General features: G+C 41.6%; 1 protein-coding gene across 8 annotated transcripts in view; it reads left to right on the plus strand.

Moving 5' to 3' along the window:
* The window catches only part of LOC115198263 (adhesion G protein-coupled receptor L3), a 304863-nt gene that overhangs the window by 274355 nt on the left and 6670 nt on the right, over positions 1 to 23838 (plus strand). For all 8 annotated transcript variants that reach the window (XM_029760110.1, XM_029760112.1, XM_029760113.1 and 5 more), the window contains 5 exons: positions 2231 to 2297; positions 3422 to 3513; positions 13207 to 13375; positions 13708 to 13833; positions 16948 to 17044. In XM_029760110.1, the coding sequence (XP_029615970.1) occupies positions 2231 to 2297; positions 3422 to 3513; positions 13207 to 13375; positions 13708 to 13833; positions 16948 to 17044 (551 nt within the window). The remainder of the gene's footprint in view (positions 1 to 2230; positions 2298 to 3421; positions 3514 to 13206; positions 13376 to 13707; positions 13834 to 16947; positions 17045 to 23838) is intronic.

Consider the following 23838-nt stretch of genomic DNA (forward strand, 5'->3'; position numbering starts at 1 on the left):
TTCAATCCCAGTTTCCACAGTAGATGTACAAATGTATCTGTTTAAAGCCAGGAAAGATGGTTTACATTTTAGTGAAGTTCAATCTGGTGTCGGCTGGAAGTTATTGAGCAGCTTAGAGGGAACACTGGTGACACGTTACGGTATTATTACATCTCCAGTTGCCTTGTTGCGTTTACTTCCAGTGTTCGAGTATGGCCCGCACTGTCCGAAGCCAAGCGCTATCCTCTCAATCTGCCTTAAAATGCCGTTGAATTACAGAACATTTGTTGCCCCTTCCATTTTGCCTATTTGTCAGTCTGAATGACTATAGAGTAAGAAACTGTCATTTCAGATGGCCAAAAATGGAGGTCTACCTAGCAGCGGCGGAGATGAAACGATTAGTAATTTCGCTGGCAGGTCATGTATCAACTTCATTTTTGTCGTCCCAGTATTGCCTTCATCCGGCATCCGGCCCTGTGTGATCATATCTGGGCCCATTCGAGTTCAATCAGCCAAGTAGCGTACTGTAACTGCCATGTCTTGTATTGGTGTGATGGGAAAGGGGATACATAGTCTGTTGCACACATGAATGCATTCAACCAAAATGTGCCTTCCCCATTTAACCCAATACCTCTGAATCAGAGAGGTGCGGGGGGGCTGCCTTAATCGACGTCCAAGTCTTCAGGGAGAAAGTGCTGTTGTGGTTTAACTGCCTTGCTCAAGGGCAGAATGTCAGATTTTCTTCACCTTGCAGGCTCAGGGATTTGAACCAGCAACCTTTCGGTTACTGGCCCAACGCTCTTAACCCCTAGACTACCTGCCGGAGAAGTCAAGCAAGTGCATGTGTTGATATGGTAATGGAACATTGGTTAAAGGTAGACTCCGCGATATGACGTAGATCCAGAAAGTAAACCGCATAGTGGGTAAATATCCTCAACAACTAAGAGCGTTGAAGCACGAGGCTCAACTTCTCTGCTATTTTGGGGCCCTGGCTACCATGCTCTGAACAGCATAACGCAAACACCTGCACATGCGCGGATACTGTGTGTGACTGTTTGTGGGGGAAGTGTTGCATCTCGCTCATCTCAATGTCTCCAGTGCTGCTTTAGCTTGATGAGGTTGAACAGTTCTTCTAGGTCTCTATAGGCCTTTTCACACTAGTTGAGCTGAGCCATACTGCACTGGCCTGCTTACACATCCCCCGTAGTTGCTGGAAAGGACCATGTGAAAGGAAATGCATCCGAAAGCCAGCATGGTATGGTTTGGGTCGGCACAATAGTGTGAAAAAGGAAAAAGTGTGCATATGGCTAATGGTTTTGAAAGTTCAATTTAATTTTACTTAATGAGGGAATTAAGGGAATGGAATTCAATTGAGGGCATGAACTGTATTTCTGTGTTCCTATTCAACTCCTGATATGGAATGGACCTCAAGCCTAATAAACATGTTAACATACCAGCCTGGAGGTGCTGCAGACAGGATCATATCAGAGACGTGGAGTGAAGGACTGACCATCCATGATATGAAATGCATAGTTTTAACCAGGTTTTGAGGCTGTACAGTGTTTGTTTACATTTACGCTGTTTACAAACATGGGAGTAAAAAGTGTATGTTTTGGTTTGAGCTAAGCTCATGAGGCGTTTATATGTTGTAAGAATCAATGGGGATATATCATTCATTTTTTTAGGCCAAAAATGGAGGTAGCATTTAAGGATTCTAGCTTTAATTTTTCGGATTGGGGAGGGGACCTGTACCTAGGGGAAACTTCACCCCCGAGCCACTTTACAGTTTTGTTACTCTGTCCTTTGATAACTCTGTTGTGACCATCACACCCTATAAGCAGTTATGGCACTGAAACTGTAAAATCCCACCCTCCAAACCCTCATGCAATGGTCATAACTCTCCTACCCCCTTGCGGCACTGTGTTTTAGAAGTGCTCATTTCTCTTTGTCATTCCAGCCTCCATGTTGATGTATGTCCTGTGTGCCGGCCTCACCTTACCGCTCTCTCTCTCGCCCTCTCTCTACCCCGCCCCACCCCCTTCTCGCTCTCCCTCCCTCCCTCCCTCTTCCCCACATCCTTCTCTCTCTCAATTTCTCCCTCCCTCCCTCCCCCCTCTCTTTCTTCACTGTACTCTCCTCTCACACATTCTCTCTATTCATGTAGCGGAGATGGTCAAACAAGACAAGGAGATGATGATGATGATGATAATATTCCATAAATGATGTACTCTCTCTTTCTTCTCCCCTCCAGGTGCTGGCTTCGTCTGGACACTTACTTCATTTGGAGTTTCATAGGACCGGCAACCTTGATAATTATGGTAAGCGTCCCTACTTCCCCACTCCCGTACTATCTCATTAACCCTATTTAGCCCCCCAGGTCACTGCTTCAATGGTCCAGAGAGAACTTAACATCCACTTTCCTCTGTAACACCGTTGGGTATAAGCCACTGCATGTGTCATGGTGGGAAATGGATGAGGATGTGAATTGTGAAGTATTGCGGTTAGTCGCTTTGCCGCACAACTGACAGAGATGTCTTTGCTGAGGGAGAGAGGAACTTCACTTAGAATTCAGTCGCCAAGTGATGCCTCTCTACGATTTATGATTGATTTTCACCCAGAACTTCCACCTAGAATCGTACACTAGGTTTACTATTACTTTGTACCTTGAGGCACAGAGAGAGGACACACAATCCGACACAGGCACACAAGCAGGCACTCCGAAGCCACATAGGCTGAGGTAAAATACACACACACACACACACACACACACACAAATATTCACGGGTTAATTCCTAACTTAGATATTTCCAAAACCCGAAATGCATGTCTAATGCTCTTTCTACACGCTCCAATTTTCTGAAATCACAAAACACTATTATTTCCACTTCATGACTCATGCTTTTTCTCTGTAACAACCAGAATACTTCCACTAAGAAAGGCTGACTCCTTCTTGAATCGTAGTCCCTCTTGGACTTGGGGGGCGGGGGGGAATAAGTAGAAGAGACGTAGAAAAGGGCTAGTCACTTCCCCAGCACAATGTATTATGAGTTACAATTCAATTGGTGTCATTTCGAGGGGGCCATACAATTTTGAGATGGCGCTACCGCTTGTCCATTACTATTTCATCTAAACTGATTTAAGTGGATTTTACAAGTGACATCAGTAAAGGATCATATATTTCACCTGGATTTACCCGGTCAGTCTCTCATGGAAAGAGCTCAGTGAACCACTCAGTGCATACGTGGTAGTGATACTGTATGCAATGTTCATATAATGTTGTGCTCTATTTGGCAAAGTGGGAAACCGCATCTTGTTCCTACGCTACATACTCAGCTAGCTCTAACGATGTCTCCCCGACTTAAAAATAAATGAAAACATCATCCACGACACACAAACTCCATCTCAGCTATGCTCTCTGCTTTCTTTCACTCCATTCTCCCAGCTCAACGTGATATTCCTAGGCATCGCGCTGTACAAGATGTTCCACCACACCGCCATCCTCAAACCCGACTCGGGTTGCCTCGACAACATCAAGTAAGTCACGCGTCCTTCCAGGCATTGGGACCTTCCAGACATGACGCTTGGACTGTACATGCCAGTGGTGACCTAATACGGCAAAGCAGGTTCCGATGGCTCAGTGGGTTAGAGCATGGTGCCTGTGGGTTCAATTCCCACCTGGGCCACATATACTGAACATATGTTAACTGTAAGTCACTTTTGCATATAAGTTGCCAAACACAAAGATATTATAAGGAACGATTGATCTCATGTACATCATAATAAGTCTAGACATTGAGATGGAAGCTGTATAGTTATGAGATGTGTCGCTGCTTAGAAAAACGTCTGTGTTATTTGTGAACCCCTCCGGCCATGCAGGAAGCGCAGCCCTCCTGGTTCATAACTCTCAGTTTCACTAAAGGCTGTGTCATGGAGGGTTAAAGGGTTAAAATGAGACAGGTCTTCCGGCAGGCGTCCTTCATTATCTGAAGTGCACGCTTGTCGGCGGCAGAAAAGGCCAAGAGACAATCTGGTGGAATTAACCTGATCTGTCGTCATCCGTTAACACACAGATGAATATTCATAAAAGGAAGTGTTTGTTTGTGTGCACGCCTGCATGCGTGCTGTACATGTGCGCTCACGTGAATGCTCGCACCCTGCCACTCAGGATATGAAAATATGAATGACATTATAAATCCCACTGGTAGCCCTTCCCTGCAGTCAACTGACCAAATCGCCCTCTCTTGGCCTCAAGGGTGGAATGTTTTTCATATTTTTCATAATTAATCTTTTTTTTTTTCAAACCCTGAAAATGTGGTGTTTCTATGTCAAAAGGTTTTGTTGTATTTCAGTCTGTGATGCATAAAAAGTGTAATATTGGGATGCAAACTCAATGTAATAGATTTCATCTCTATATCTGACATGATACAGGTGTCTCCTTTTTAAGCCCATAACCATGTGTGTGAGGTGTATACTTTTGTTTCAAAGTAGATTTGTTTAAGAATACCAAGAAACACTCTGTGTGACCCTGATTGAGCGCACTGCAGTAAAAAATTAACTGACGTTGCAATTTATTAGTGACAATTAATAAGCATAAATACATGTGTTTTAATATCAAATCAAATGTTATTTGTAACATAACTGGTAGACCTTACAGTGAAATGCTTACTTACAAGCCCTTAAACAACAATGCACTTCAAGAAATAGAGTTAAGAAAATATTTACTAAATTAACTAAAGTAACACAATAAAATAACAATAACGCGGCTATATACAGGGGGTACCGATACAGAGTCTATGTGCGGGGTCACAGGTTAATCAAGGTAATTTGTACATGTAGGTAGGGCTAAAGTGACTATGTCTAGATAATAAACAGCGAGCAGCAGCAGTGTAAAAACAAGGGGGATGTCAATGTAAATAGTCCAGGTGGCCATTTGATTAATTGTTGAGCAGTCTTATGGCTTGGGGGTAGAAGCTGTTAGGGAGCCTACCGCTTACCGTGCAGTAGCAGAGAGAACATCCTATGACTTGTGACTCACTGTGCTTTGGGAAACAAAATAACCATCTATTGTGATATCACCACAATAACAATTGGATAGAATGTTGAAGGTTTGGTCATTCCTAGACTTAGTTCATTTGAATCATATCTGTGTTTCATGCCCGTCTTTGCTGGTGTTATGTGTTCATTATGTGATGTAATTCAAGGTCATTTGGAAGAAGGTGGTGTTGGTCATGTCTTTTAACGTTACATTAGTGCATAATGACACAGTGGGGCCTTTTCTCCTCTAGGAGCCATGTCAATACAATGACACAGCATTTTTGTGGTGTTGATTTGGGGTGTAATTACAACCAGGCGTCAGGGTAGACTTATTTTGTGGCTAGGCTAAAGTCATTTCTCTGCCTCTACCAGTCCTATATCCTGCTGATGGATAAAGTTATTTTCTAGGTTTTACCTGTCCTGTTTGAAGACACTGGTGGCATCAGTGTGTTTTAAGGCAGTGATACTAGTGGCACCATCTCGAGCGTCTTGTCACTGCTTTTGTCAGAGTGGAGTGAGCTGGCCTTGTACTCTCAGCAAGTGTGCACATACACCCACGCCTCACACTCTTTCTTGCTTTATTCCTATGAGCGCGCGCACACACACACACACACACACACACACACACACACACACACACACATTATAGTTCGCATTGTAGCGGGTGTTGAGGCCAGTTTTCTAGAGGATGCCTGCTCTGTGAACTCCGAGTGACATCCCTGTCTAAATTGTAATCCCGAGCTGATGGGAGAGCTGAGTAAACACTCAACTGGACAGGACCGTCTGTATCAGAATCAATAGTAATCTGTTGGATACCATTGATAGCAGTCTGAGACATGTTGGTGTGACAGAGGTTAAAGCCCAGAGCTGTGCATACATCCACGACTCAATAACAACCAGTTAAAATCCGGTTTGTAAATATGATTATATCTAATAATGGGCCGTGATTACTGTCGTGCCTCTGCGACTGTGGACTCTTATTACAGCAAGAATGACCATCAGTTTAGCTTGCTTTTGTTTCATTCTGGGATCTTAATGTGAGCACCCTGTTGCAGGAGAACCTTCCTTTTTACACTTGTAGGCTTTGGAAGTTTGTAATTTCCACTTCCACTGATTTTTTCCATACGAAAAAAAGTATCAACCCCTACAAAAATGTCCGTTATTATAATTCACATAATAATTCACATTTCCTCTTGCTGCAGGATTATTGAGAGCCTACGTTACAGCCTGATTCTAAAATTAATTGCATCGTTTTTTTACCTCATCAATCTACACACAATACCGCATAATGACAAAGCAAAAACAGGTTTCTAGAAAAACGGAAATATCACATTTACATAAGTATTCAGACCCTTTACTCGACACAATCCTGTCTCGGAGCTCTACGGACAATTCCTTCGACCTCATGGGTTGTTTTTTTTCTCTGACAACTGTGGGAACTTATTTAGACAGGTGTGTGTCTTTCCAAATCATGTCCAATCAATTAAATTTACCACTGGTTGACTCCAATCAAGTTGTAGAAACATCTCAAGGATGATCAATGGAAACAGGATGCACCTGAGCTCAATTTTGAGTCTCATAGCAAAGGGTCTGAATACTTATGTAAGAACATTTATTAAAATATTTTAAAAACCTGTTTTCGCTTTGTCATTATGGCGTATTGTGTGTAGTTTGATACAAAAATGTAACTATTTAATCATTATAGAATAAGGCTGTAACATAACAAAATGTGGAAAAAAGGAAGAGGTTTGAATACTTTCCGAATGCACTGTAGACCTGTACAGTAGGTCAGCCATCTTAGTGCTAACACGTTTGACAACAGCTGTTCATACTGTGACCTGATTTTGAACCTAACGGGTTATTTAGTAGATAATCATCACCAACTGAGTGTTTTTAAAGGCGACTGGAAACATTTAAGCACGCCGTTTTTATTTTAATGTTTACCAGTTTTATAATGGGATAATTTGATCAGTTCTAAGTAACACAAACAGTGTTTACATCTTAAAGTTAGGTAAAGACAGTATTTTTGAACTCCCCCTAGCCGTTTATCAAGCAAGTGTTACGATTTCGTCTAAGAATACTGTGAATGAGTTATAGATGGTTCCTTTTAGATGCATTGCCTTGTTTGTCTGTGGAGAGAATATTGACTAGCGTTCGTTCTCTGCATCATAGGATTTATCACGCTAGTCTACCTTGGCCAATCAGAAACCTCACCTGCGGACTGTCTCTCAGACCACACCATAAATGTCACGACCCCTTCTCTCCCAGCTCTGACGTCTGATAGACCTACCTCTAGATTTATGTATCTCATTCACCAGGACTACGTCCCAAATAGCACCCTATTATTGTGCAGAGCCTTCTGAGCCCTGGGCAAAAGTAGTGCACTATAAAGGCAATTTGGGATGCAGACATTGTCAGTGTGTCCAATGCCTCCCCTCTACCCTGACAGTTTGTCAAAATATGGCTATGAAAACAAATGTGGTTTACAAATATGGTACCACATAATAGGCCTAGGATTCTGCTACTCTGAGAACCACACTCTTGGATACTTTTGAATGGACTGTAGCACATCAGTTCCAAATCATCAGGTTCTATACGATTTAGGCTGCTACTAACAACGTGGGCTGCTACTAACAACGTGGGCTGCTACTAACAACGTGGGCTGCCACTAACAACGTGGGCTGCCACTAACAACGTGGGCTGCTACTAACAACGTGGGCTGCTACTAACAACGTGGGCTGCCACTAACAACGTGGGCTGCCACTAACAACGTGGGCTGCCACTAACAACGTGGGCTGCTACTAACAACGTGGGCTGCCACTAACAACGTGGGCTGCCACTAACAACGTGGGCTGCCACTAACAACGTGGGCTGCTACTAACAACGTGGGCTGCCACTAACAACGTGGGCTGCCACTAACAACGTGGGCTGCCACTAACAACGTGGGCTGCCACTAACAACGTGGGCTGCCACTAACAACGTGGGCTGCCACTAACAACGTGGGCTGCCACTAACAACGTGGGCTGCTGCTACTAACAACGTGGGCTGCTGCTACTAACAACGTGGGCTGCTACTAACAACGTGGGCTGCCACTAACAACGTGGGCTGCCGCTAACAACGTGGGCTGCTGCTACTAACAACGTGGGCTGCTGCTACTAACAACGTGGGCTGCTGCTACTAACAACGTGGGCTGCCACTAACAACGTGGGCTGCTGCTACTAACAATGTTTGATTATACAAATAATGGTTTGTTTTCAAGTCCGACAGTGAGAGGGGTTACTGGATTGATGGAGATATTTTAGTTTTTTTATCTTTCTCTTATATTTTGTGCTCTTTATATTTTGATGTCAAACTTCATTCATTTCATCACGTTGCTTTGTTTTGTAATGAATGTTCCATTCTCTCTCTCTCTCTCTCTCTCTCTCTCTCTCTCTCTCTCTCTCTCTCTCTCTCTCTCTCCTGACTTATTTTCTTTTGATTACTACTGCATGGTACCCTTTCTGTCTTATTGAATCATTTTTTGTTTTGTTTTTAACCCCTTATTCTTTTTCTTTCATATTTTCTTCCTCGTGGTAGCTATCGTTATTATGATGGAATTATTATTGTGGAATGGCACTGGTAAGATGTAACATATTTCTATAGAGGACTGCACTATTATGTCTTCACATATACTGTATTGCGTGTGGACCCCATTACCCTTCCCTTTAAACATAGTACTCTTTCCCATGTGGCAGTAGCTTAGCAATTCCTCATCTGTTTGTGGTGTGCTGTGTTGGCGTAACCCATTGTATTTTCGCCCCACTGGTATTGGTACTGTAAGATTTAGCTTTGTTGTTCCTTTGGCACAAATTGGATGAGGTTCTCCTCTCTTACTCAAACTTTTACTAAACTTTGTCGAACCCAGTGTCTGGGAAATGGCTGAGCGTTCATGACTGCAGTCCACAAGATGCTGAGAAATGTGCACTTTTTCATGACACGACTCTTTCATGACTGTTTAAAGAACAGTGAGTAGATGTACTGTATATGCCTCATGGCAAATAAATTGAGGAGTTCGTTACATGTTGAGGAATCCCCCTACAATAGACCCTGAAAGAAATGCAAATTAAGATGGTATCGTTGCTTTAAAAATTATCCTGTTCCTGCATCAAACGCTCCAAATTTATAGCTGAAGTAAACAATTTCAGGTAATTAACATTTCTCAGATCCATAGCTTTAGTTAAACAATTAGCATCCCGCTGAGTAGATCACAGCATTTCTTCTTTCCTTTCAACTCGCCAATGAGACTCCTTTTTGTCGAGGTGAAAGGCGACTCAATTGACCAATTGCGATCAGCTTTGAAATGCATATCACCTCTCAGAATTGGCTCTTTTTGTTTCTATTTAAAAAAAAGGAAATTGGTGCCAATTTAATGTGGTTGTTGTATTCTTTTCATTTTTGATATTTATACCCGACTATTAACACAATGAACGCTTTTCCCTCGTTTTCCGGTGAATGCGCACAAGTGCTCTTTTTGCGGCGGTGGAACCATTGAGCGTGTCACTCGAGTGGCATCATTGCGAGGGTATTCACTGGCTCAGCGGGAGCTACTTAAGCTTTTTTTGGCAATGGGCCCAGGTCTGTAGGACTGAAAGTGGTACGGGATGAATTAGGAGAGTTTCTCAACTTAAAAATAAATAAATAATAAAATGCAGGAATTAAATGATGCACTTTTGAAAGGCGTTTTTAAATAACAGTGCAGGAATGCTTCATATAAAGTACATCTTTTGAACTTTTCCGGAGTGAAAGCAGGAGGACATACTGGTTGTTGGGGATATCTACTACCTTGAACCATGTTCTTTCAAGATGGCCCTCACGGGGAAATGACAATCATCATCAATTCTTAGTTGCAGATGTGAAAAGCAACGGCGTCCAGATCCAGTACTCATTATGTTGAAATATACAAACCAGGAAAGATATGATAAATATCCTATTTATATCCAGTTCATGTCCTCCCTACTACTTTTATTATGTCCTCTGGCATCTCTATCCAATTTCCACTGTTCGAGTCGTCCGTCCCTTTGCAAAATGTCCATAGTTCCAGGTCAATATTTCCCTGTTTTTAATTTTTTTAAATTGCACCCTCGTCTCCCTGACCGTCCACGGGGAAAACAGCTTGATGAAGTGCCTCCCCCAACAGGTCATTGAGATAGACCTGGGAAAATGATGTTTAATGGTTGGCCCCAGTAATTTCATACATTTATTTTTGCCATCGCACCTGGACCATTTATTACGATTGAGGCGGACACCCACCTGTATTTATCGAGGAGTGGAAACGCCCGAGATAATTAGGTTTAGCACCTGCAACTCACTCACAAAATACGAGTTAGAGCAAGAGGATTCTGGCTGGAGATATGTTGGATGTAATCAGTATAGTGTTTTATTTGATCAGCCATTTTTTATATTTCCTGTTTGTCTTTGTTTGTGTCTGTGGTAGTCCCCCTGAGCCCTCTCCTTTAACTACACTATATATTCAAAAGTATGTGGACAAACCTTCAAATTAGTGGATTTGGCTATTTCAGCCACACCTGTTGCTGACAGGTGTATAAAATTGAGCACACAGCCACGCATTCTCCATAGACAAGTGCTAGAGCTGCCCCATCAATTAATTGTAAGTGCTGTTAAGTGGAAATGTCTAGGAGCAACAACGGCTCAGCTGCAAAGTGGTAGGCAACACAAGCTCACAGAATGGGACCGCTGAAGGTCGTTGCTCGTTAAAATCGACTGTCCTCGGTTGCAACACTCACTACCGAGTTCCAAACTGCCTCTGGAAGCAACGTCAGCGCTATAACTGTTCGTTGGGAATTTCATGAAATTAGTTGCCATGGCCAAGCAGCCGCACACAATATCACCATGCGCAATGCCAAGCGTCGGCTGAAGTGGTGTAAAGCTCGCTGCCATTGTACTCTGGAGCAGTGGAAATGTGTTCTCTGGAGTGATGAATCACGCTTCACTATCTGGCAGTCCGACGGAGCTATCTGGGTTTGGCGGATGCCAGGAGGAACGCTACCTGCCTGAATGCATAGTGCCAACTGTAAAGTTTGATGGAGGGGGAATAATGGTCTGGGTTTGTTTTTCATGGTTCGGGCTAGACCCCTTAGTTTCAGTGAAGGGAAATCTTAACGCTACAGCATACAACAAAATTCTAGACGATTATGTGCTTCCAACTTTGTGGCAACAGTTTGGGGATAGCCCTTTCCTGTTTCAGGATGACAATGCCCCCGTGCACAAAGCTAGGTCAATACAGAATTGGTTTGTTGAGATCGGTGTGGAAGAACTTGACTGGCCTGTGCAGAGCCTTGACCTAAACCCCATCTAACACCTTTGGGATGAATTGGAACGCTGACTGCGAGCCAGGCCTAATCGCCCAACATCAGTGCCTGACCGCACTAATGCTCTTGTGGAAGCAAGTCCCCGCAGTAATGTTCCAACATCTAGTGGAAAGCCTTCCCAGAAGAGTGGAGGCAGTTAAAGCTACAAAGGGGGAACAACTCCATATTAATGCCCATAATTTTGAATAAGATGTTCGACAACAAGGTGTCCACATACTTTTGGCAACGTGTGTAAATGTATGCATGTAGCTTTCAAAATCATTTTCTTTTAATATTTGCTTTGGTGTTTTGTTTGATTATTGAATTCATTTGATGTTTTTCATTTATTTTGATTATTCCTGTCAGCTATGAGGATTACGAACCTGAGATCAAGTAAGTAAAATGGGCCATCATATTTATGACACACCGTTCATTAGCCATTCATTTTCTCATAACAAAGTAATGAGTAATGTTGATACCACCTCCTGCCTTTGCTAAGTGTTAAGTGAAGCTCTCAGTCAAGTCGTAGGGAATGCATACAGACATAGTAACACACATCAATATTCGCTACAGTAGGTGCGCTTCTCTTGAAGTCATCTCCGAACCCAGAACCAAATCTCCCGGTTTGTCACGAGAGAAGCAGTCATGTACTGTGCAATTTAAGCTTTGAAGAAAGTAATTATGTTTTCATAAATTCCTTGATTTTGAATGCACAGGTGTTTCTGATTATACAAGCATAAGTATTCAGAGCTTAATTATCTGTCAAGGCCTTTGGCACAACCCTCGGGCACCACATTCAAAATACCGTGTTCACATGTGTTCATATGCAAATGGCCTTCCAGTGATTATGCCTTATATGCTAGCCCTGAGGTCATACAGGCGGTATCGCCTATTATTTACATATTCATTATACACCAAGTACTCATTTAATATTGGAGAGTTACCTTGACTTTTCACTAGAGTTTTCTACTGCTACTACTCCTGAGATGATAATAATACTGTGTCTCTCATTTTCAAGTTTTTTTAAAGACTATTTCTATGGTCTATTGGTCTGTTACTTTTCAAACACGTAATGGATGCAACACTTGAAAGAAGGCGAGAGAGAGAAAAATCCTAGGTGTCCCCTAGGAGCAGACGATAACAAAAGACAAAAACAAGATTAAATTCAATTTCACTCCTTTTTATTTTATCTCAAGTCGATTTGTCTCCTCTGTCGATTTTCCACTTCATTTCTCTCCTCCCTCCCGCCTTCCTTTCGTCCAGAACTTTTGTCTGTCTGGTGGACATTTTATTTTCACCTGTGTTTCTCTTTATTATTCATCAGTATGTTCACAGACCAAGGTTGCAAATAGAATAGGGGGAGTCTGAAAACTAATTCTTGCAATATGTACTTTTTCAACCTGAAAGTTTGTTTTGAAATCTTTCTTTGCGCTGTGCTTCAGTGAACACCTAGTCACGATGTTCCTTCTGAGTAGTGTACTACTGACAGAATGCTAAGTGGGAAGTCTAAGAACAGTCACCACTTCCTGCATCTGGTCTTGAAATGTAGAACCAGACGAAGACCTTTATTATTTAGCTTCAACAAAACATTTACACTTTGTGCATTTCCGCTTTTAGCTTCATGGGACAATGACATATTTACATAGTTACAGACTGTACTGTCAATTCCTAGTTTAACCAGCTGCATGTATGGTGATGAGCATAATTCACATTCATTTCTTTGGGAAATTACAGCCAACGAAAAGCGAGGGCACGCAACTTAAAAGTTATTGAGTTCATTTGGTACTCCTGTATCAGTTCTGAGGATGTCCAGAATATTGACATTGTTTCGACGTTGTGTTTCCAGATCGTGGGTGATTGGGGCCATTGCTTTGCTCTGTCTGCTGGGCTTGACCTGGGCCTTCGGCCTGATGTACATCAACGAGAGCACAGTCATCATGGCCTACCTCTTCACCATCTTTAACTCCCTGCAGGGCATGTTCATCTTCATCTTCCATTGTGTCCTCCAGAAGAAGGTACGTGTTTCCCTCTAACCTTGTGGTCCAGTGCCCGTATTCAGAAAGTATCTCAGAGAAGGAGTGCTGATCTGGGAATCGTATTAATTGGGATCTAAAGGCAAAACCAATCCTAAATCTGACAGGCTTGATACAAGTTAGCTCCTCTTACTAAGAAGAGTTGGTTAAAGTACTTTCAGATGGGGAGCAGGCTAATTTCACTGCCCATACCATCAAAAAGTGAAGTTGTTAACTCACAATCTCACAATCAAAAGTATTGTAGTTATTAACTACGTCTGAATGGGAATGTGTGTGTTTGTGTGTGTGCGTGCGTGTGTGTGTGTGGTTCACAGGTGCGTAAGGAGTACGGAAAGTGTCTGCGTACCCACTGCTGCAGTGGCAAGAGTGTAGAGAGTTCCATTGGCTCTGGGAAGAGCTCAGCCTCCCGCCCACCAGGGCGCTATTCCACAGGGTCACAGGTAGGCGGCGCCTCTCCTCCCAACTCTTTCAGCTGTCAGTGTATTCTGTTGATTACAAGCATATCTGATATTTATTTGTTTCTTGATTCTACCTGCTGGTGTAGACCAGAGAGTTTATTTTATTACATTTACTGTATTTACTTGATCAAATAGTACATTGTTAATGAATAGTTAACAGTACACAGTACAAATAGTCAACAGTACACCATCAGTCCCTGTCACGATGAAAACTGATTTCAGCATCCATAACCCTTGAATTACATACAGCACATTGACAACCTACCACTGCCCATAGTTTTCCCCATGGACCGCATGTGAATGGAAGCGCTCGTAAACACGCTGTAATTTATCGGCAACTCTGAGACTTTTAAATGAACGTGTAATTAGAAAAGTACATCGTAAACAGGTGTGCTTTGGGTGGTTACGATGGTAGGGTTCTCTCTCTCTAAATAAAAGTTGGAAGGCGTGAAAGTGAGATCTGGACAGAGAAAGAGACCTTTGAACTTGAAGTATGAACACTGAACAACCCCACTCCCACACAGACCTGGGTTGAAATACACTGAACAAAAATATAAACGCAACATGTAAAGTGTTGGTCCAATGTTTCATGAGCTGAATTTGTGGGGTGCACACATTTGTTTACTTCCCAGTTAGTTAGCATTTCTCCTTTGCCAAGATAATCCATCCACCTGACAGGTGTGGCATATCAAGAAGCTGATTAAACAGCATGATAATTCCATAGGTGCACCTTGTGCTGGGGACAATAAAAGGCCACTCTAAAATGTGCAATTTTGTCACACAACGCAATGCCACAGATGTCTCAAGTTTTGAGGTAGCATGCAATTGGCATGCTGACTGCGTAATGTCCGTCAGATCTGTTGCCAGGGAATTTAATGTTAATTTCTCTACCATAAGCCACCTCCAACGTTGTTTTAGAGAATTTGTCAGTATGTCCAACCGGCATCACAAACGCTGACCACGTGTATTGGGTCGTGTGGGCGAGCTGTTTGCTGATGTCAACGTTGTGAACAGAGTGCCCAATGGTGGCAGTGGGGTTATGGTATGGGCAGGCATAAGCTACGGACAACGAACACAATTGCATTTTATTGATTGCAATTTGAATGCACAGAGATACCGTGACGAGATCCTGAGGCCCACTGTCGTGCCATTCATCCGTCGCCATCACCTCATGTTTCAGCATGATAATGCACAGCCCCATGTCGCAAGGATGTCTACACAATTCCTGAACTCTGAAAATGTCCCAGTTCTTCCATGGCCTATATACTCACCAGTCATGTCATCCATTGAGCATGTTTGGGATGTTCTGGATCGACGTGTACGACAACGTGTTCCAGTTCCCGCCAATGTCCAGCAACTTTGCAGAGCCATTGAGGAGGAGTTGGACAACATTCCACAGACCACAGTCAACAGCCTGATCAGCTCTATGAAAAGGAAACATTTGCGCTGCATGAGACAAATGGTGGTTACACCAGATGCTGACTCCCTTTTTTTTTTTTAAAGGTATCTGGTAACTGATGCATATCTGTATTCCTAGTAATGTGAAATCCATAGATTAGAGCCGAATTAATTTATTTAAATTGACTGATTTCCATATGAACTGTAACTCCGTAAAATCTTGGAAATTGTTGGATATTGCGTTTATATTTTGGTTCAGAAAAGTTTTTTTTTCTCTCAAAGACTTAAGCTGTGCTTGATTGAGCTTGTGTAGCGCAGTGGAACCAATGGAATAGTCCAAAAAGTGCAAACCTTGCCCATGCTGTTACTCCAGACAGGCCTGCTCCCACAAGCAACCACAGCCACGTACAGTTGAACATGGCCTTGACTCTTACAGTAGTGTAGAGCAACGGGTTAGCAACAACAGCAGCGAGAGGTAGCGATGCCAGTAGCAATGACTTAATTGTGATAACACTATTGTGAGGTGTTGAAGTCAAACCTTTACAAAGACTTACAGAAAGACACCGTAACAAAGAATACAGGAATTTAACTGCAGGGAATTCTATGTTGAGAGGTCTGAATGAATGCATCATCGCAAGGTTGAGGTGTGTTTTTACATGGCCAGTGAACCATGCTTCGCCCACCCAAAACGCATACAGTACTACAGAAAGACCTTGAACTCCTTTCACATTTTGTTGCGTTATAAAGTTGAAATAGATATCGTTGTAGCTTTTTTATCATTGATCTACACAAAATACTCCATAATGTCAGTATTTTTGTTGTTGTTGTACAAATTAATAATAATTGAATAAGTACAATTTAGTTGTTGCATAAGTATTCCCGCCCTTGGTTTAGGGAAGCCTACATTAGTTCAGAAGTAACATTTGGCTTAGCAAATCACATAATAGGTTACATGGACTCACTGAAATAATAGGGGTTGACATATTTTTTTTCCCCTCTGTCCCCCATACATACAACATATGTAAGGTACCTCAGTCAAGTATTGAATTTCAAGCACAGATTCAACTACAAAGACCAGAGAGCTTTTCGTAAGCCTCATAAAGAAGGGCAGGGATTGGTAGATGGGTAACAATAACACATCTGACATTGACTATATCTTTAAGCATGGTCTAGTTAATAATTATGCTATGGATGACATATTAAACCACCCAGACGCATCAAATATGGAGTCATCCTTCTGAACTGAGCTGCAGGACAGGAAGGAAACTGCTTAGGGATGGATTTTACCATGAAACCATTGGGGATTTTAAAACAGCTAGAGTTCAATGGCTGTGATGGGAGAAAACTGAGAATGGACAACATTGTAGTGACTCTACAGTAATGACCTAAGTGACACATTGAAATGAAGAATACAAATTAATACTTATCTAATCAAGGTATATTAGTGTTTTATTTTTCATTAATCTTTAAAAAAAAAAAGAGAATTTTTCTTCCACTTTGACATTACTTTGAGTATGTTGTGTAGATCGTTGACAAAAAATGACAATGAAATCCATTTTAATCACACTTTAACACAAAATGTGACTTTCCAAAGGCGCTGTACTTTCTAACTGGAGGCCATCTAGTCTTTGAGCGCTGATTTACATTACCGTTACAAAACTCCACTGACATGTTAGTTGTGTTGTTCCCCCTCTGCAGAGCCGGATCCGTCGGATGTGGAACGACACAGTCAGGAAACAGTCGGAGTCATCTTTCATAACCGGTGACATCAACAGCTCAGCGTCGTTGAACCGAGGTAATAATAATTAGTCAGTTAACACCACGCATGCTTGAAGGCCCTGCAACCCACCAGCCTCACTTTTAGGTTTTCAGGGTTGTGTGATGTCAAGGAAGAAGGGAGGAATTGCATATGCAGGCTTTTGTTCCGGCACAGCACAAAGACACCGTTTTCTTTTGTCTGGATTGACGAATAATGTTCTTCTGTCTGGACCGTGATTGTTTGAATCAGGTGTGTTAGTGCTGGGACAAAATACTCATCCAGTGTCCTGACAGTGAAATATGCTATCCATCAAGTCAGCATAGTGTGGGTGGTTTTCACACTTGATCGTGGCATGGTTGCTTGACGAAGGTGGTCCACTTTGTGTTTTGTGCACAGAACAAAAGTATATGTCTCCAACTCACCTTCTTATATTTATATATACAGTACAGGTCAAAAGTTTGGACACACCTACTCATTCCAGGGTTTTTCTTTATTTTTACTATTTTCTACATTGTAAAATAATACTGAAGACATCAAAACTTTGAAGTAACCAAAAAAGTGTTAAGCAAATCAAAATATATTTTAGATTTTAGATTCTTCAAATAGCCACCCTCTGCCTTGATGACAGCTTTGTGCACTCTTGGTGTTCTCTCAACCAGCTTTATGAGGTAGTCACCTGGATAGTCCCACTAAGCACAAACCAGTTGGTGTGTCCAAACTTTTGACCTGTACTATATATATATATATATATATAAGGGGTCCTGTTGTTTCTAAAATAATTATGAATCCCTTTATTAAATTAGTAACTGGGTCATTCCACCAATTAGGTGCCTTTTTGAGTAGTGTAACTACACACAATTTTTACATTATGTCATAGACATGTTCAACTTAATAAAATACACCATCTCAAGAAGTTAAATAAAAAAAGGACTATAGTACGTGCCTATTAAGTTACAAATAAAGTAACAGGATTGACCGTAACAGGACTGACCGTGTTGACGATTTCATTTTACATCAGTCATAAATCCTCTTGTGACATGGGCAATGGACGCTGCTTGTGTGCAACAGGTAGGGACAATTGTATGCAAGCTTCACCCCCCAAAAAATATATTTTTTAAAATGCCTAGCCTGTCTATCTATGGTTAACAGGGTTAACTTGTTATGCTCGACCAGCTCAGTTTTCCTCCACAAAACACCAGAAAATGTCAGAAAAGAGTAAAACCAACTCACCTAGTTTTACACTATGATTTGACTTTTTATTTTATTTTATTTTTTATATAATAGTCTCACCATATTAAAATAAGTTCAGTTCAAGTAACCTTCAAATGAGGTACAGGTTGTTTTGTTTTTTTTACCTTAAAATGAATCAATAATAACATGAAATAAATAATACTCTTCAGAAATTATTTTACAATGATGGTGAAAACTTGGAGACATTTTGGGGTTAAGTGGGTTAAAATCTTTCTAGAAGTCACAGAGGATGCTGCATTTTGGCACTTTAGTATGTTTTCATCCATTAAAATGTTTTATTTATCTGATTTATAGAATAGTCCATGTGGTCTTCAGTGCCTTGCAAAAGTATTCGCCCTCCTTGGCTTTTTTTCTATTTTGTTTCATTACAACCTGTAATTTAAATGTATTTTTATTTGGATTTCATGCTATGGACATACACAAAATATTCCAAATTGGTGAAGTGAAATGAAAAAGTTAACTTGTTTCAAAAAATTATAAAAACAAAAAAACTGAAAGTGGTATATGTATTCCCCCCTTTGCTATGAAGCCCCTAAATAAAATCTGGTGCCACCAATTACCTTCAGAAGTCAAATAATTAGTTAAATAAAGTCCTCCTGTGTGCAATCGAAGTGTCACATGATCTGTCACATGATCTCGGTATATATAAACCTGTTCTGAAAGGCCCCAGAGTCTGCAACACCACGAAGCAAGGGGCACCACCAAGCAAGCGGCACCATGAAGACCAAGGAGCTCTCCAAACAGGTCAGGGACAAAGTTTTGGAGAAGTACAGATCAGGGTTGGGTCATAAAAAAATATCAGAAATTTTGAACATCCCACAGAGCACCATTAAATCCATTATTAAAACATTTCAAGAACATGTCACCTGCCAAGAGAGGGCTGCCCACCAAAACTCACGGACCAGGCAAGGAGGGCATTAATCAGAGAGGCAACAAAGAGACCAAAGATAACCCTGAAGGAGCTGCAAAGCGCCACAGCGGAGATTGGAGTATCTGTCCATAGGACCACTTTAAGCCGCACACTCCACAGAGCTGGGCTTTATGGAAGAGTGGCCAGAAAAAAAGCCAGTGCTTAAAGAACAAATAAGCAAACACATTTGCTGTTAGCCAAAAGGCATGTGGGAGATTCCCCAAACATATGGAAGAAGGTACTCTGGTCAGATGAGAATAAAAGCTTTTTTGCCATCAAGGAAAACGCTATGTCTGGCGCAAACCCAACACCTCTCATCAGCCCGAGCACCCTATCCCCACAGTGAAGCATGGTGGTGGCAGCATCAAGCTGTGGGAATGTTTTTCATCGGCAGGGACTGGGAAACTGGTCAGAATTGAAGGGATGATGGATGGTGCTAAATACGGGGAAATTCTTGAGGGAAACCTGTTTGTCTTCCAGAGATTTGAGCCTGGAACAGAGGTTCACCTGTTTTTTGTCTTATATCTTGTTTGTTTCACAATAAAACATATTTTCCATCTTCAAAGTGGTAGTCATGTTGTGTAAATCAAAAGATACAACCCCCCAAATCAATTTTAATTCCAGGTTGTAAGGCAACAAAATAGGGGGGTGAATACTTTCACAAGCCACTGTATATTAAAGGGCACTTCATTTAATATAACAGGCTTTTCAAATCCAATATGTGTGCACAATTTCTACTTAAACTACCAAAGGGACTCAAAAGACGCTCAACACCTTAAATTACCTTGACTTTTGTAAAATAGCTAAGCTTTTAAATATGACAATGCAGTCAAAGTTTTTGTTAATTTATTAAATTAAGACAGAACATTTTTAATTCATTTGAAAAGGGTAAATTTTGCACCTGATGGAACCAACAACCAAAGTAAATGTCAATATGAAATGCTAAAAGCATAATTTAATTTGCCTAACCAAAAAAACAGTTAGACAAGAGCATGTTTGTTAATGTTCTACACATCTTCATGACAGCTGTCAACCAAACTAGTTTGAAACCAGGAAAGTAATAGTGATAGCTTTATTTTACATAATTGTCACCTAAAAATATATATCACCATCAACAAAGGCTTATTTACCAATTTCATTATATTGTGAAAATTATCTCCTTTAATGATTAAAGAAATACATCATAGCGTATTGGATGGCGGTCTCAGTGTGAGAAGCATCTATCATAGGTTCCTAGAATCTATCTGCACTAGATGATGATGCCACCACCCTGACATTTCTCAGGGATGACTCCTCTCCAGTCATGGGGTCCCTTGATGAAGGGGTTGAGTCCCTGTCGCTACCTCACTCTCTAAATCTGCTCGTCACTCCCTTGCCCTCAGACACTAATGCCCAGTTATGATGACGGATTGATGTTAGACGGCGAAAGGAAGTGTGGCCATCTCAATAATTAGGCACTCCACGACGAGCGCCATCCCAAGACATTGGCTTTTAGCGGAGGGAGGGAGGGGGAGAGAGCGTGAGAAAGAAAGGGGTGGGGCGCGGTGTGGTGGACAGACCCAGAAGACACTGCCATAGATCTATCATGGAGACCAGGAAGAGAGGAGTAAATTAATTAACTCGTTTTCGCTCGAGGCGTTGAAATGCGTCGGGTCTGATGTATGAAGTGTTCGAATAAACACGAAGTCTGCCCAGATGCATTTTCCGTCTGGCACAGGATAACGCATCATGTTCTGAAGCGTCAAAAGCATCATAAACAGATGGGAATAGAATCCCACCTCCCCCTTGCTCTTCTCAGCAATGTTATTATGGAATTATGTGTATGAACATACATCTCTCCCTGCTAGTCCTTTTTGAATCGGTATTCAGTACCCCGCCTCATAGTCTCTACATAACTGCAGCTGACTCCATACTTCTCTCCTCTCGAGAGGGAAGCTTGCAATCATCTTGATAGCCTCACATGTTTAATTTATCCCCACATTCACGATTATTGCTACACAATCGGTACGGTTTGGAAATGGTCCAATTTATCAAACACAGACACAAGTGGGCGAGCAGCCGGGGGTGGGGAGGAGCTGTTTATCATATCAAAAGAGGCTGGTATTTTTGGAAGGCTTCGTAATTAGAGAACCAACAGCAACAAGAAAGGAGCACGTAGTCATTATATCAAACAGAAGCAATAACCTAATGGATACATCCATGTTAATTGACACATCAAACAACGTATGTAAATGATGTCTAAAAAAGGAATTTGCTTGAGTTAAATCATGATTTTGCTTCGATGCATCAACATGGTCACCAACCTTTTCTGTGCCGAGACCACTTTCCGAGTCAAAATGCAGGCCAAGCTCTACCGCTCAGAATAAAAAGGAAATTGTGAAAATGATGATCATGCCCTTTTGGTGTAAGACCGTCTGAAATTTCAGCCTGATTTGGTGGGATGCACCAGGTGGTAAATTAGTTAAAGATCAATAAGAAAGACAGTTCCAAACCTCTCTGCCAATAATAGCTCATTTTTAGTGTTCCCCTCCCTACTCAGACCACTTCCAGACAGGCCAGGAAAAATTCTTGCTTGAGAAATTGGTCTTTGCTAAGAAGTTTTTTGTTTGTTTCGTTTTTACCATTTCAATTGAAAAAAATCCCAGTAAAGTACTTCATTTTTACCCATAAATGATTTGATGTTGAGATAAAAATGGCTGCATTGGACCTTTAAAAACAGTTCTGTAACATTGAGGTTTGTGCAGTAGGCTATAGGCGCAATACATTATTTCAATACATTATCACAGCATATTGTGGATTCTTGAATAGACCTGCTAATGATGTTCTTCTCAGACCATCTTAAAATTATATTTCAAAACACAAGGTATATGATCACACTAGTAATATGTAATTTGTTGGAGAGAGAGAGAGAGAGAGAGAGAGAGAGAGAGAGAGAGAGAGAGAGAGAGAGAGAGAGAGAGAGAGAGAGAGAGAGAGAGAGAGAGAGAGAGAGAGAGAGAGAGAGAGAGAGAGAGAGAGAGAGAGAGAGAGAGAGAGAGAGAGAGAGAGAGAGAGAGAGAGAGAGAGAGAGAGAGAGAGAGAGAGAGAGAGAGAGAGAGAGAGAGAGAGAGAGAGAGAGAGAGAGAGAGAGAGAGAGAGAGAGAGAGAGAGAGAGAGAGAGAGAGAGAGGCTGGAAGACGGCGGAGACTGACCAAAAAGGGGTCACCGTCTTCCAGCTGATGGCGAAACCTGAGTCGCACTTCATTATTTCTCACTCATGTACCAATTCATGTTGTTACTCGTATGACCAGAGAACGTGAAATAGGCTTACTCCTACCTTTAGACGCTCAAAATGGGAAACAGCGCAAAACTAATCCGAAATATTGGAAAGCAAGGCTTTCTCTTTGGGCTTTTTACATGAGTGTTTGGCGATTGACTAGGAAAGCTTTGGAGATGACCACTGTGATAGATAGTGTTGGAGTTGAAGATACTCCGGCAATGATGCATTCGTAGAAAGATTGCCTGTTGAAACTATCTTGGTGAAGTTATTCAACTGGATAACTGATATTCAACTGGACTTAAAGATGTGTTTTAAGCTTAAGGTTGTCTTTCAGGCAATTATGATGTCGGCCCTTTTGTTCCCTGTACGCTCAGAGGAGTAGAAAACCCAGCAGGAACCTGATGTAGATTATAGTTCTAGTCATTAATAAATGTGGTAAGACAATAGCACCGATATATCGCCTCTGTATCATTCCCATCATGCCCTTGCTGGCCAATTAGCATACAACACATAACACATACTGTAAGTGTTAGCCCATTCCCAACATGTCATTATTAGCGCAGTGCGTGATGCACTTAGTACAGGATGCGTAACAGAGCTGTGCTCCATCCTCAACGTTAGCTGTCATAATTAGTCATACATCATCCAACTCCTGCCATTTCCTTAAGTCCTACGTATACCTCTCCATTCAGAGTCGGTTGCGGTTCGTTTTCAGATGTGTAATTGAGACAGTCATTCCTCGAAACTGTTTGTCAAAGACGAGAGTCATATGTCGTTAGAGAAGTGGTTTATCTCCCTTGCTTTCTTTCTTTCCCTCTCTCTCTCTTCCTCACTCTGACAGATTCAGAGCACTGCAAGAGAACAGTGTAGGATACTGCGTCGGCAGAACTAATTGGCGTGCATTTCCACCTCAGATGAAAGATGTTTTCCGAAGATATTTACGCACTCTGGTATTGGTACACTGCACAGTTGAATCAGGCATGTCACAGAGCACATGTTAGATCTTGATATGTGCTCTGAATCTGAAGAGAGAAAACTCTTAGGTGTTTGCGAACATAACATATAAACAGTAGCTTATTGCAGATATGTTCACAACTGGATACCGTAACTCTCAATATTTCACAAAATGAAGCAATTTCCCCCCCAAAAAGTCAGTCAGTTATTCCTAACTAACGGCTGTGCAGAATCCAACCCACATCCAAACTACAGTACGTCCTGCTCCTTCATATAAATATTCTTATTGTCTAGCTACAGTTAGTCACATTGCTCAAAGTCAAAAAGTTTATTTAGAACTGATCTGGGAGCAGATTAGTCACACAGACCAAGACATGAGTCACTGCCACGTAGTCCAGGGGTGACATTTGGACAAGTAGAATCAGAAACCTCTGCTTATGTTCTAAGGCAGTCAAG

The sequence above is a fragment of the Salmo trutta genome, chromosome 8, assembly GCF_901001165.1.
Source record: "Salmo trutta chromosome 8, fSalTru1.1, whole genome shotgun sequence".
Classification (NCBI taxonomy): domain Eukaryota; kingdom Metazoa; phylum Chordata; class Actinopteri; order Salmoniformes; family Salmonidae; genus Salmo; species Salmo trutta.